Genomic DNA, 14,185 nt, shown 5'->3' with positions numbered 1-14,185 from the left:
TACGTCCTCCTATGTGGACCTACCAACAGACATAGCCTCTCCACAGAGATGCCCCAGTGCTTTTTCCATCACATGGTTTTGCACCCACTCTCAGGTCTATGCTTGCCCTGTTCCAGCCAGCCTCCCTCAGGTAGGGTTCAACATTCAGTAAGTGGTAGAAGAGGCTGCTAGAAGCTGATAAGGAGACATGGCAGGTTTGAAGTCAAAATGGGGAAGAAAAGAGTAGGAGAGAGGGAAAGGCAGTTGGTGGTTATGGGAACAAAAGGCAAGGAGCATCAAAAGGAAATGCCTTGTCCTCTTAACTCACCTCCGCAAAAATTTTTAAAAAGGGAAGCTTTACTTGAATTTAGAGTCTAGAGGCTAACCTCAAAGGAAATTTTTACCAAAAAATAAAAAATAAAAAAAGGACAGTATTAAATGAGAAGCTGTATGTGCACTATTTTTACTTTTTATAGAATTCCCTTTGGACTACCAGGGGAAGACTCCAGTTGTCAAATGAGAGACAGTGTCTGTTCATGCAACGGGTGGTCTCAGCCCTCACAGAACCCTCCGATTGTCTGACCCCACCAGACCTGCCAAACAAACCAATGCGTGCTTTGTTTCCGGACTTGCTCTTTTTCATAGTAAGAGGCTGACATCATCCCAAGGCATCCACAATGTAGTTGATGTGAACAGAAGCTATTTCCAAAGAGTAAGAAAGAGGTACTTGATCCCATGGTTGAACATGGCTCAAGGGGGATGTGTGCTTGCTGTCCTTGCTGCACATGGTGGGGACCTGAAGTCAGGAAGCCCCCTAACAGTTACCCACATTGTGTTAAGCAACCATAAAAATGCATAGCCATTGAGCTTTTCTTGTTCTGTGCATTAATGATCTTGAGTTGTTAATAGACACTTTCTCTCCAGATGAACCTCTGCTGTAGTCAGTAACTCAGGTAGAATTATCGACGTAGCCTTCAAACTTTTTTTTTTAAATTGATTTACTTATTTTGAGAGAGAGAGAGAATGATCAGGGGAGGGGCATAAGGAGAAGGAGAGTGAGAGAACCCCAAGCAGGTTCTGTACTGCCCATGCAGAGCCTGATGTGGGGCTTGAACCCACAAACTGTGAGATCATGACCTGAGCTGAAACCAAGAGTCGGATGCTTAACCCATGAGCCACCCAGGTGCCACTCGAGGTAGCCTTCAAAAGCAGGCTCTGAAATGTTCACATTTCTTTTTTTTTTTTTAATTTTTTTTAAGTTTATTCATTTTTGAGAGACAGAGCATAAGCAGGGGAGGAGCAGAGAGAGAGGGAGACACAAAATCCGAAGCAGGCTCCAGGCTCTGAGCTGTCAACACAGAGCCCGACGTAGGGCTCAAACCCACAGACGGACCACAAGATCATGACCTGAGCTGAAGTCAAACGCTTAATGGACTGAGCCACCCAGGCACCCCAACATGTTCCCATTTCTTTTTTTAAAAAATTTTTTAATGTTTATTTATTTTTGACAGAGAGAGAGAGAGAGAGAGAGAGAGAGGACAGAGCATGAGTGGGGGAGGGGCAGAGAGAGAGGGAGACACAGAATGCCAAGCAGGCTCCAGGCTCTGAGCTGTCAGCACAGAGCCGGACGCGGGGCTTGAACTCACACACTGTGAGATCATGACCTGAGCTGAAGTTGGACGCTCAACCAACTGAGCCACCCAGGTGCCCCAACGTGTTCCCATTTCTAAGGGAAAACTTGAACACACTTTTCTTGACCTGTAATTCACATGAGAAAAGCACAGCACCTCTAAGAATGAAGAGTTTCTCAGGAATTAAAAGACAACAACAACTCTCACAGACCTCATCCAGACAATTTTTTTCTTTCAAACATGTGTGTGTGTGTGTGTGTGTATGTGAGCTCATGTGTGCAGGCTTGAATACAAAGTCCAGCTATATCATGGAGCCCTCGCCTTATAACCTAGTTGTTCTGCACAGTGGTGGTTGTAGGGAAGGTTAGAAGCTCAAACGTGAAGTTGGAGTTCAGGAAACACTGTGAAGAGGTGCATCGTAAAGTGGTTACTTGGGACAATGTGCATAAAGTAAATCAAACAATAACGTACATAAAACACTTAGCATGTGCGTAGCACATAATTTCTCAATCATTGAGAAACTCTTTCTGGAAATCCAGAATCACAGGGATTTGCTTTGATTCCTTTCATGATGGGTTTGTGACCTTAAATGTCTCTCTTTCTAAAAGAGGGAGGTCTCTTTGCCTCTCCTTGGTCCTTGCTGTAAGACCACTTTCTCCTACTAAGCTCCAAGAAAGAGGCCAGATTGAAGGTCTCCTGTGCTCCAGCAGATGTCAGTCTGGCCTTATTGGAGGACCTAGGGAAACCAGGATACGCCAGACTGCCTCCAGGAATGAACGAAAAAGGGGTGGGGTGCATTTCACAGGTCATCTAAGAAAGGAGGCATCAAGAAGACATCTGGGCCAATTTCCATTTTGGGAAAGTACACTATGAATTTGAAGAGATTTTTACAAACACATACTTTGTTAAAGAGACATTAATGAAGAGATTACTGTGTGCAGGGTACGGTATTAGGTCCTAGAGATACAGGACTCATTGTAGCTCCTTCCTACCTTCTGGAGCTGCCAAGTTACTTTTTGGCTGCCCACCTGTTGTGATTTGCACTTAAACTAGATAGCATAGGAGGCACATATTATTAGGTATTGAATGAATGAAATGAAATGCGTTCATGAAAACAAAAGTGTCCGGGTATTTGTGCCCCAGAAAGCATTTAAGAAAGGGGCTGGAGAAATAGCCACTATACCCCCAGTTTTGGAGCAAAGGAAATCATAGGACTGAACCAAATGATAGGTAGTGACATGGAGAGGAAAGAGAACAAGAAGAGGAGTCTCTCATGTCCGCAAGAGGAAAGAAAGCCTTAAGGGCAGCCACCAGGCAAGAGGGGCTAGCCCTGGATCATGGCTGCTCAGGATGGGGCCATGTACGGTCCCGACAGCAACATCTAGAATGGAGTGCTCTCGAGGAGCAAAATCTGGCTCTAGATGGTTCTCTGCCACCACGTGCACATGTGATCTTATGCTCTTGTACAAACTGGGTGGCCATGGGAGGCAGATAATGTCAGTAGTCAGAATGACTGGGTTCCAATCCGACCTTGTGCCAATGACTTCACCTCCCTAGAGAGCCAGGTTCCTTGTCTACAAAATGAGGATCTTACTAGAACCTACATCATGGAGTCATGTGAGGATTGAGATCATCCATAGAGAACATTTATCAGAGTAGCTGGCCTATTTTCAGAGTGAAATAAATATTAGCTATTATTGTTATTAGTTTTACTAGGACTGTCTCTCCAACCATACAATGACAGAGGAAACCAGCAAATTTACAAGGCCTCCTACAGATTAAAAAAAAAAAAAAAGATTGTTTTCATACTTTTGTTTCCATTTATGTCCTGAGATGGGAGTGTGTAGAGTACATACAGGTAAGCCAGTTTTCTTATGCAAGAAGGAGGAAAGCAGAGATGCAAATGAGTGGATGACCATGTGCTTTCAGTAAGAGACAAACTGTACTTTAAAAGTAAGACAGGATCCTACCTCCTCCCATTCCACTTCAAGCAAGAAAAGCCCTAGAAGCAGTTTTTTCATATGTTATGTGGCTCAGACTGGCTGAGGGAAAATCTGGAAACAAAACAAAACAAAACAAAACAAAAAACAGGGGTTCTTTGTTTAACACGCTGGCTGGGCTGGCGTTCACGGACTCCCATCTTCCTTAGAGCTCACAGCCCTGGTTTATTCGCTTTCTGCTGTTAAACTCCACACCTGCTTCATAATTAACTAACCTTCATGCTCCCATGTCACATGCTCCAAGTTTTCCCCAGGTTCAAGACTAAGGGCACTATTGTACTTCGTCACCTTTCAGTGGCAGGAACATCCAGATCTTTCAAAATTTGAGTTCATCTCAGTTTTGGCTACACTCATATAGACGTTTTCAATATTTTTTAATGTTTTACTTATTTTTGAAAGAGAGAGAGACTGTATGAGCGGGGGAGGGGCAGGAGGGAGAGAGACAGCATCTGAAGCAGGCTCCAGGCTCGGCACGGTCAGCACAGAGCCTGATGCGGGGCTCAAACTCATGAAACCGCGACATCATGACCTGAGCCAAAGTTGGATGCTTTACCGACTGAGCCACCCAGGCGCCCCCCCATACAGACATTTTCAAAGTTGAGGTAACAGATTGAACGTTTCTTTCTTCTCTCTTCCTTTTTCTCCACCCAGCCCCTCAAGCTGGACTCAAGAAGTGTCACTACCCCCTTCCATAAAGTTTGTATTATGAATCAGCCTTTGTGAACCCAGGCGTTTCAGGCTTCGGAGGGAAACAAGTTTAACATTTAATCCCAAGGGAGCAAGGAGGAATTTAGAATAAGATATGGAGTCCCAGGAGGCAAAGAGAAAGTCATAGAGGCAGAAGAATGACAGGCAAAGGAAAGGGTAGCTGTCAAATCCAGGATGTAAGAACATGAGACTCTTTGCCAAGTTCTTTACAGAGAGCTCCTTTCTTTTGCTCCAGTGCGTTCGTCAGATACAGCAGGCAAGCAGCAGCCTGTGCCTCCACTGCCTGCGGAGAGCTGGTGCTAACAGAAGCCCAGAGTGGTGGTTTCGCTTACATAATTCCAGCATGACTCTCCTAAGCCTCTGGACTCCAGAAGCTGCCCACAGAAGAGAAACAGAATGATGTCTCCATTAAGGTTTGCCCAGGAAACATTTGCAACTTCTTTATAATCAAGACTAAGTTACCGGTATAACCCTGAAATAAAGTTTGCCTTGGGACAGCTGACTACGTCCATTGTTTTCCTAACAGGCTATAAGACCGCCGGGAAATCCATCAGGTAGTAAAGAGATAATATGCAGTTTTGTGAAATTACTTTATATGAGATCTTGAGTTTTAAAGATTGTGTTTGGTAAGTTATTTACATTTTTAGTTTCAAAGTGAGGTGGCTGAGTAAAGATCCAAAGTGAAATGATTTTTGCTCTCTCCCAACTTACAGCCAAGAATCTAGAACTATGTTTTCTACACAACCTGTGAATCTCCTTGCTCCTCAGTACCTGAGGAGCATAGGAAAAGTGACAGGGGCACCTGGGTGGCTCAGTCTCTTGAGTGTTCAACTCTTGATTTCATCTCAGGTCATGATCTCGCAGTCTTGGGATCAAGCTCCAAGTTGGACTCCTCACTGACCTTGGAGCTTGCTTAAGATACTCTCTCTCTCCCTCCCTCTGCTCCCCTCCCCCCACCGCCAGCACGTGTGCTCTCTCTCTCAAAAAACAAAAAAAGTTACAGAGTGGGTGACTTCTTTTAATGTACTCAATTGAATGTAGTGATGATCATGTATTTTTTTCTTAAAAATTTTTAACGTTTATTTTTGAAAGAGAGACAGACAGACAGACAGAATGTGAGCGGGAGAGGGGCAGAGAAAGAGGGAAACACAGAATCCGAAGCAGCTCCAGCTCTGAGCTCTCAGCACAGAGCTCGACACTGGGTTCTAACCCACAAGCTGTGAGATCATGACCTGAGCCGAAGTCGGATGCTTAACTAACTGAGCCACCTAGGCGCCCCTCATGTATGTGTTTTCTAACCCTTCTGTTATCTCGTTTATGACAAAAACAACTAAAATGCATATGGTTAGTGATGAAGATATCTATGTATAGACGATCATATGAATTAGTGTGGGTCTTTCAACATGACTGATAATTAGCATGACATGGTAATAATAATAATAATAATAATAGTCATAGCTATCAATAGTTATGTTTAAAATACTATGTACCAGGCACTGTACTAAGACCTTCAAATATATTACTAATTAATCTTCACGATACCTTTCTAAGATGATTATATCACTTAAAAATGAGAAAACCAGGGCACAAAAAGATGCACCAGGGGTGCCTGGCTGGCTCAGTTGGTGGAGCCTTTGACTCTTGATCTTGGGGTTGTAAATTTGAGCCCCACATTGGATGTAGAGATTATTTAAAATAAAATCTTGAAGAGAAAAGAAAGATGCACTGAGAAGAGCACTGACTGAATATTCTGGGGCCTGGGTTCCAGTCCCATGTATACCTTAGTTGGCATGAGTTTGGGGCAAGTCATAACTTCTCCAGAGTTCATTTTCTTTCCTGTTTTGTGGGCAGAAAAGAAAGAGAAGCATCCAATTATTGCTTACTTATTCTGGATCAGGCACCAGGATAAGATTTTACATGCATTATTCCATTTAACCTCACAGTGGTCAAATGGAGTCAGTGCTGTAATCTCCATTATAGAGATAAGGAAACTGATACCTACAAAGGTTGAGCAACTGAACGGGCTCTCAAGCCTGAGAATTGGAATCTGAATCTAGGTCTGTATGTCTCCAGATCCCATGCTCTTAACCCCTCTGACCTTTCTAGCCTTAGTATCTTTGGACTCGCTGTTTCCTCTGCCGGCAATACTCTTCTTCCAGATTTCCCTAAGCCTGGCTCAATCCCATCCTTCAGGTAGCAACTCAGTCAGGCTTGGAAAGAGGTTTGCAGAGGCTTTTTTAAATGGCTGTTGCACTGCCTAACTTCAGAGGGCACTGTTCGCATAGACTGTAACGTGACTGGTGCCTCACTGGAATGGAGTAACATGGTTTTTACTGACTACATCGTTGGAATCCTAGTCATTTCCCATTACCCCATCTGGTTTCAGTTAATTCTTAGCACTTACCCTTATCTAAAATGAGCTAGTTTCTTTTTTTTCTTTAATTTTTTTTAATGTTTATTTGTTTTTGACAGAGAGAGAGACAGAGCAGGAGCGGGGGAGGGGCAGGGAGAAAGGGGAGACACAGAATCCAAAGCAGGCTCCAGGCTCTGAGCTGTCAGCACAGAGCCCGACGCGGGGCTTGAACTCACAGACAGCCAGATCATGACATGAGCCAAAGTCAGATGCTCAACCGACTGAGCCACCCAGGTGCCCCAAAAATGAACTATTTTCTTTATGTAACTTACTTATTGTCTGTGGCTCCCAAGAATATGTAAACTTCGTATGGATGAGGACCTGTCTTATTTATAGTTGTTTGCCAAAGACTTAGAGACAGACCCATAGTGGGTGCTTAATAATTATTTGTTGGATGTTCTTAAGTATGTCTTACAAACTTCCAATAATCCTTGCTTCATCAGAATCACAGAGTTGTTAAAGTATAAAAAGTTTCAAGACATCCGGGCATCATGAAGACATTGATATAGTAAGTTAGGATTACAAACTACTAATTGTATTTTCTGTGCTTTAAATTTATTTATGAGCTTTGCAGCAAATTCAGACTCTCATTGTCATTGACCAAATAGGCATTTATTTGACAAAAATTACGTCTCTGCATATCAAGTGTTGGAGAAGATATTGACAATACATACCACTTTGATATTTTGGATGGGAGTGTACATCTGTTCACCACTTCGGGAACTAGTTAGATGTGATCTGGTAAAGTCAGCACTCATGTTTCCCATGACTAAGCAGTTCTTCTCCCAAGTAAATACCTAAGATAAACTCCTTCACTTATTCCCAGGAGATGGTGGAAGAATGTTCATAACAGCCCCATTAGTGATGATGACGACGGCAGTGGAAACAAACCAAATGCCTAACAACAAGAAAATAGACAACTTTTGCCCTAGAAATTTATGAAGCTGTGAAAAACGAATTAATTATGACCACACACAAAAAAATCTAGAAGAATCTTAGTAATATAATCCTGAATGAAAACATGTAAATCTCAGAATATTATATAAAACTTGACGCTCTTTTAATAAAGTTCATTAAAAAAAATCTTAACAATTATCAAGAACAAGAGAATGGTAAACTCAACACTCACCACTGTGGTTACCTTGAGTAAGGGCAAGTGGGGGACATGGTTGTGAAGGAAGATACAGTTAAATGTAAGTTATTGTCAGTGTTCTGGTTCTTGGGTCAGATGGTGGTTTCTCGCACATGAAACCATCTGCTTTAACACCATGATTTCATATCCCCCACCCCTCCATGGAGAGAACACTTTTAGGAGGCAGGCCTAAAAGTGACTCAAAGGATGAGCTGGATTCAAGGTCATACCTACTCAGTTTTGTATACCCAGGGCCTATATTCAGTGTTTAATAAAACATAGTTTCAGCAAGATTCCTTGAAGGAAGGAAGGAAGGAAGGAAGGAAGGAAGGAAGGAAGGAAGGAAGGAATACACGAGAGAAAAATGTAAAGTTCTTTTGGTTAATATTGAGTGCAATCCAAATAATCATTTACCCTCATATTTTACCCTGCCCTTACACATACTGAATTATGTAATCCATTTCCTAATTAGTTGAAAATAGAAAAAGAACTAACATTCTCCCAGAGTAGTAAATAACTATATAACATTTTTCCATATAGACTATTCCATAATACTCAGCAATACCAGGATGAAATACCAGGCAGAAAATGATTCCAAATCGAATAGAGTACGGAAAAAGCTTTTTAATGCACTTTTTTCGGGCAAAAGAGCTTCAGAAAACATCCATCATTAAGTAGTGTTACAAATGGCACTTTTGGCTACATTAGAGAAGTAGATATGAGTCCCATGTGTTTTCTCTGATAGGTTACTAGTAGAGCAACTTTATAATGCAACCCTTTCTTAGGATAAAAAGTGGCTAATTTGTGCTAAAAGACAGGAAATGCTATAAACGTAAAGTCATTGTTTTAAAAATTTAACATTTATTTCACTCTATACAATCTATTTTCATATTTCAATTTTAAGTATTCTGCTATAATTCTTAAGAAAGGAAAACATAAATTCAACCTAATTTAAAAATAAACATATATATTAAGTACATATATTAATGCATTTAACAATATCATAGGTAACTTTGATGATGAATTTCATTTTGGTACGCTGTAGATTTGTCCTTTTGGTGTTGAACTGAGGAAAAGCATATGACACCTGAAATCCTACCATAAATGGCTAAAACAATGGTATCAATGGACTCTAACCAGTTGGCAAAACTGAAACATTCCAGAGTTATGCTGATCAAAAATGAAACAGGATTAATACTCAACAGGAGAGAATAGTTAATGTCAGTTTAAAATGGGTCTTGAAAGTAGGTTATTGTCACAAATATTTGGAAATGTGAGACTCCACTTTGAACTGAAAGCAATGATTTTTAGTTGCTAATTGCCACCACCCCAGTGCATTCACCTTTTATAAGATGATATGAAGCTGACTGCATCTCATCTACTCAAACATGGATATCTTCTTCCTGTCACCCATCATTACTCGACTAGTCCCCCTATCAGTTTATGCAATTATTTATCAGAGATTAATAATAAAACACCACACAATAGGACCAACCCAAAAGGCAACTGCATTTTTCTCTCTACAGCAGAAATAACAAACATGGCTTTCAAATTTGCACTTATAGCACATATTATGCTAACGAGGAAACAAAAAAGATTTCCACCTCCATCACAGAAACATGAACACATTATACAAACACCTGAAAAATCAAAGTGTTTTCTCTGGGAACAAAGAAAGCCATTTCAGGGATTCTCAGTGAGTGAAACCACACACACTGATAAACACATACAGACACACACACACACACACAGGAAATAAAAGCTCTTAGAAATATTGTTTACTGTTAATTTAGAATAATTCTTGGTGTTATATTCAGGAACGAAGTTCCTAAATTTTAAAGCAATTCATCTGTTAAAATATCACACAAAATACTTTTTTTAATGATACGATTTAACAACCCAAGGCCTGAGTCAGTTAAAATGTATGCCCTTCACCTTCATGGGTACATGGTGCCCCTTGCATTTTATGAATACCCCAGAGCCAAAGGCCTAGCTTCGCCATACTTGCATCCACCACAGAAAGCTATCTTGTAAAGGACATGTCATGGGAGGGCAGAAGACTGATGTCTAGCCCAGGCTCCAGCCTCAACAAGCCTCATGAGTTGGGCGTGGCCCCTGATCATTCCATACTGCAATTTCCCCATCAGCAGAAGATTAAACTGCTGTCCGTGGCTCCGTGAGGCACTATCATTTCAGGATTTTCCAACTTTGAAGTTTTCATTAGGCACTGGGCTTTCTTCACAACTTCCTATCAAACTTCTACCCAGTGTTTGGTCAGTTATTTGCGTCTCACCTTTCAATAACTAGGTAACTTCTTAGGTCCTTTATTCCATGAATGGGGAGTGCCTACTCTTGGTGGATTAAAAGTAGCCACAAATTCTCTGCAGCTCCTCCCATTAAAGGTAGATCTATTTCCCACCTCTTGACTCAGAGCTAGTTTTGCGAACTTGCTTTGACCAACAACATGCTACAGAAGTAACACTGTGACTTTCCAGGCGAGTCCACAAAAGGTCCCACAGTTTTCATTTTCACCTTCTTTGAGCTCATGAGGCCTAATGTGGATGGCTGGGCAGCTGTGGGGAAAGGCCACACGGGGTAGAATGGAGGCACCTCAGCCAGCTGCAAGACACATGCGCTGGGCCATCCCAAACCACAAATGTTTGTGGGAACCCAACCAGCATCACACTGAGTAATGGCTGGCCATCCCAGCAGAGCTCTGCCCAAACTGCCAATCCACAGGATCATGAGCACATAGAGTGTTATAAGCCATGTTTGCGGGTGGTTTGTTGGGCAGCGTGGGTAGCTGATACACTACTGTGTCACAAACTGGGCTAGGGGAAGGGAACATTCTGCAGATACTCAGAGTGCAGTTAGGGAGACAGACACATGATGGACCACCTCAAAGCAAATACCAATGCTGTAATTAGAGGGTGTTGATGCATAAGGGTCCATGAGAATTTAGAGAAGGGGAGTCAATCCCAGAACTACAGAGCGGGCAAAGGTTTCTCAGAGAAGATAATATCTAAGGGGAGTTAATTAGACAGATTTTCCCAGGCAAAGAAGGTGAAATAATATTTCAGAGAGGAGAAATTGTGCAAAGGCTGGAGGGAGCTAACTAGTGCCCCTACAGGAATGGGATCATTCACTTTAATCACATTGTAAGGATGTCAAAAATGGGCTGAAGAACAGCTAAGGTAAAGCTCTCTTGGCCTTCGGTTGAATTATCCGTCATTTGGCCTTTAAACTGAAGGCTATGAGAGCCAAAGGGAGAAATAGTTCCTCCCTTTCTTTCCTTCTCTCCTTCCCTCAGTATTCATTTGACCAAAGATATCAATAACACTCTCCGAATCAAAGAAATTCTACCTGCAGGAAGGAGGCTGTGTGGAAGACAGACAGGCAGATGCTTCTCTGGTGCTTAGACTGGTTAAAGGGAAGGGATGGTGTATGCCAGGGCCTGAGATGATGCACACTGGGACATGAGTACAAAGTACAGACGGCTGGCAAGAAGAAGCCATTCTTCCTCTTTTGTCACTTAACGAACCCCTGGTCACAGAAAGCGTTTAAGACTCATCTTTTAAAGATGTTATAAAAACTTTTTTAAAGCTGAACCATAAGGTCTCCCATTTATTAGCTGTGTGGCCTTAGGTACATGACTAAGCTGTCTATGAGTCCTTTCCTCAGATGTAAAATGGAGAAAATGACGATATTGACCTCACAGGTCAGGAGGAATAAGTGACGTATAGTTTTAGCACAGCACTGGATATAAAAGAAGCCCACAACATTAGCTCCCTAAATGGGGAGACGCTCGAGGAGGGACGGTAACACGGGCGTTAGCATTGAATAAGCCCACGTTTGAATCTTATGAGTTCTTGCAGCTGTGTGAACATAGAAACTGTTTTTAAGTTTGCTCAGACTTAGTTTCCACATTTGAAAAATGAGGGTGATAATACCTATCTTGCAGGGTTTGATGAGGATTCAAAGAGATCACATTATGTTAAATGCCGTAGCACAAAGCCTGGCATACAGTATAAGCACACATACACACACACAGACGATACTAGTTCCCAAACGTAGATCGATGGGACTATTGTTAGACCTTTTATGTTACTTCAAAATCCTGCTCTCTGACTAACGCTACAGATCAGATAAGTTGGATTACCAGAAACATATATATGTAACATCTTTAGCATGGCATGTCCATCCTACCAGTACCAATACGTTATGATAACCTATCACAAAAAGAATGGCCGAGGTACAGCATTCATACTTTATTTTGTGAATACGTGATAAGAAAGAAACCTGGTTGTTCAGAATGGAATTTTGCGTTCCCTGACTACCTAATTTGGCACTTTGAGGAATTTCCTCTACACACCAAATTCCCAAATGCATTCTTTTCTAAAACAAAAAAAGAAATGTGCGTATATACAGTGAGTTGAAAAATTACAATGCAAGATGATGTTTGGGTGAAAAATAATCCCACCAAATAAGCAAGACATGTTATGTCCCTAGAACATGTCATGCTAGAAAGCTAGTAAAAATTCAGGCCAATGAAGCAATTTAATTTCAAGTTTTATCACATATGGGCCAAGTCCTAGAACACTTCACTTAAAAAGGGACAACTTCAAAGTGAAATCTTGCCAGAGGCTTGATATGTATATATACAAATTCCTCTGTTTTGACATTCAACATATTCTGGATTAACTCTAGAAGGCTTCTGTAGCTGATTGACAGAACAAAATTATTTAGGGTCAGAAAGAAGTCAGAGCACAAAATTGTAAGTATTATCTCCCTATTTCTCTCACCCATATTATCATGTGGTTTTTGTTTTCTAACTAATGCCATAATTGAGATCATATGTTACAAGTTGATACTAAAGGCAGGAATTAAGAAAAAGCCATTTTTTCAATGGCTTTTAAGCACTTGAGTGCTTTAGAAACCTTCTTCAAAATGCTAGTTAACAGGTAATATTCCTTTGGATGCTGCATTATTTGAAGGTTGGTGAGATTCAGATCCTTTAATAAACAGTTCCATGATCATTTTGGTAAGAGAACCATTTAAAATCTGTAATAACTACTCTATTGATTCCTAGGAGGGGATTTTAGCACATTGCTATTTTGGACAGAGAAGCATTTCAACAACTTTCTGCAAACTAAGATTAAAAAAACAACAGGTGAGACCTACATATGGAAATCAAGTAAGGCAATTCTACTATGTAAGAAAATTCCATTTCTCAATGTTTTTTCTATACTGACATAAATTGTTTTGTTTTGTTTTGTTTTAAAGATGATCTACCCGGTTCTTCCACATTCAAACAGTGTACGAAACTCAAATCAAGATGTGTATGTATGGAGAAAAAATTTGTGTGTCCAAAACCATCCATTTGTATGGAAGTCTTGTCATTGCATTGCTTTGTGTTGTCCTGGCTTTGATCATCCTCAGGCCACTTAAGGGCCAGGATGTCCACCTGCTCAGCATTCTAACTCTTCCATGACTTCCATGACGATCGTCCGAGGACCCGTCAGAATCAGATTGCTCACCGTCCGGTAGTCTACATGCAGCACATTGAGCCCATTTACAGAGACAACAAACTGACAGACCTAAAGGAAAGACAAAGAAAAAGTATCTATTATAGCTCCTGGTTTTTCGTAGACCTCTAATAAAGGCACTGTGTATCTCTAATATCTAACGTCTCTTAAAATACCCAACCTTACCCAGCTGGCAACAACAATTTCCAAGAATCTATACTTTTTCTGGAAGGCAGGATAATAGAAAAAAGCATTTGGCTTAGTGTTTTACAAAATTAGGTTTAAATCCTAACTTAACAACTTACTAGCTTAAGCTAGGTATTTAAATTTCTGAGCTTTGTTTCCCTCCACTCTAAACTAGGGATTAATAATAATAATAATAATAATGCCTACCTTATAAGATTGTTGTAAGAATTAAACGAAGCAAAGGACATCAAGCTTGTATCGCAGTGCTCTGAACCAATGGAGTATGCAATACGCTTTTACAGTCAGTGTTTATGGCTATTCATTTGGGCTCAATATTTAGGGAGACCCTATGGCCCACTATTCCCAAGATAGTCCTCTTTTACACCAACTGTTCCTGCGTGATTATGTTTTTTTAATGTTTTATTTATTTTTGAGAGAGAGAGAGTGCAAGCAGGGGAGGGGCAGAAAGAGAGGGGACAGAGGATCTAAAGCAGGCTCTGCGCTGAACTCACAAACTATGAGATCATGACCTGAGCCAAAGTCGGTATGCTCAACTGACTGAGCCACCTAGGTGCCCCCTGCATGAATATTAATAATGCCCCCTTTCACTT

General features: G+C 41.1%; 1 protein-coding gene across 1 annotated transcript in view; it reads right to left on the bottom strand.

Moving 5' to 3' along the window:
• Nucleotides 1–8,467: 8,467 nt before the first annotated feature.
• The window catches only part of DEPTOR (DEP domain containing MTOR interacting protein), a 135,234-nt gene continuing 129,516 nt past the window's right edge, over nucleotides 8,468–14,185 (bottom strand). Inside the window, exon 9 of the mRNA XM_058698922.1 lies at nucleotides 8,468–13,460. Coding sequence (XP_058554905.1) covers nucleotides 13,332–13,460 — 129 coding nt within the window. The 3' untranslated portion in view covers nucleotides 8,468–13,331. The remainder of the gene's footprint in view (nucleotides 13,461–14,185) is intronic.

This window comes from Neofelis nebulosa, chromosome 14, assembly GCF_028018385.1.
Source record: "Neofelis nebulosa isolate mNeoNeb1 chromosome 14, mNeoNeb1.pri, whole genome shotgun sequence".
Classification (NCBI taxonomy): domain Eukaryota; kingdom Metazoa; phylum Chordata; class Mammalia; order Carnivora; family Felidae; genus Neofelis; species Neofelis nebulosa.
Note: the sequence above shows the minus strand (reverse complement) of the source record. Positions and strands in the feature narration are given on the sequence as shown.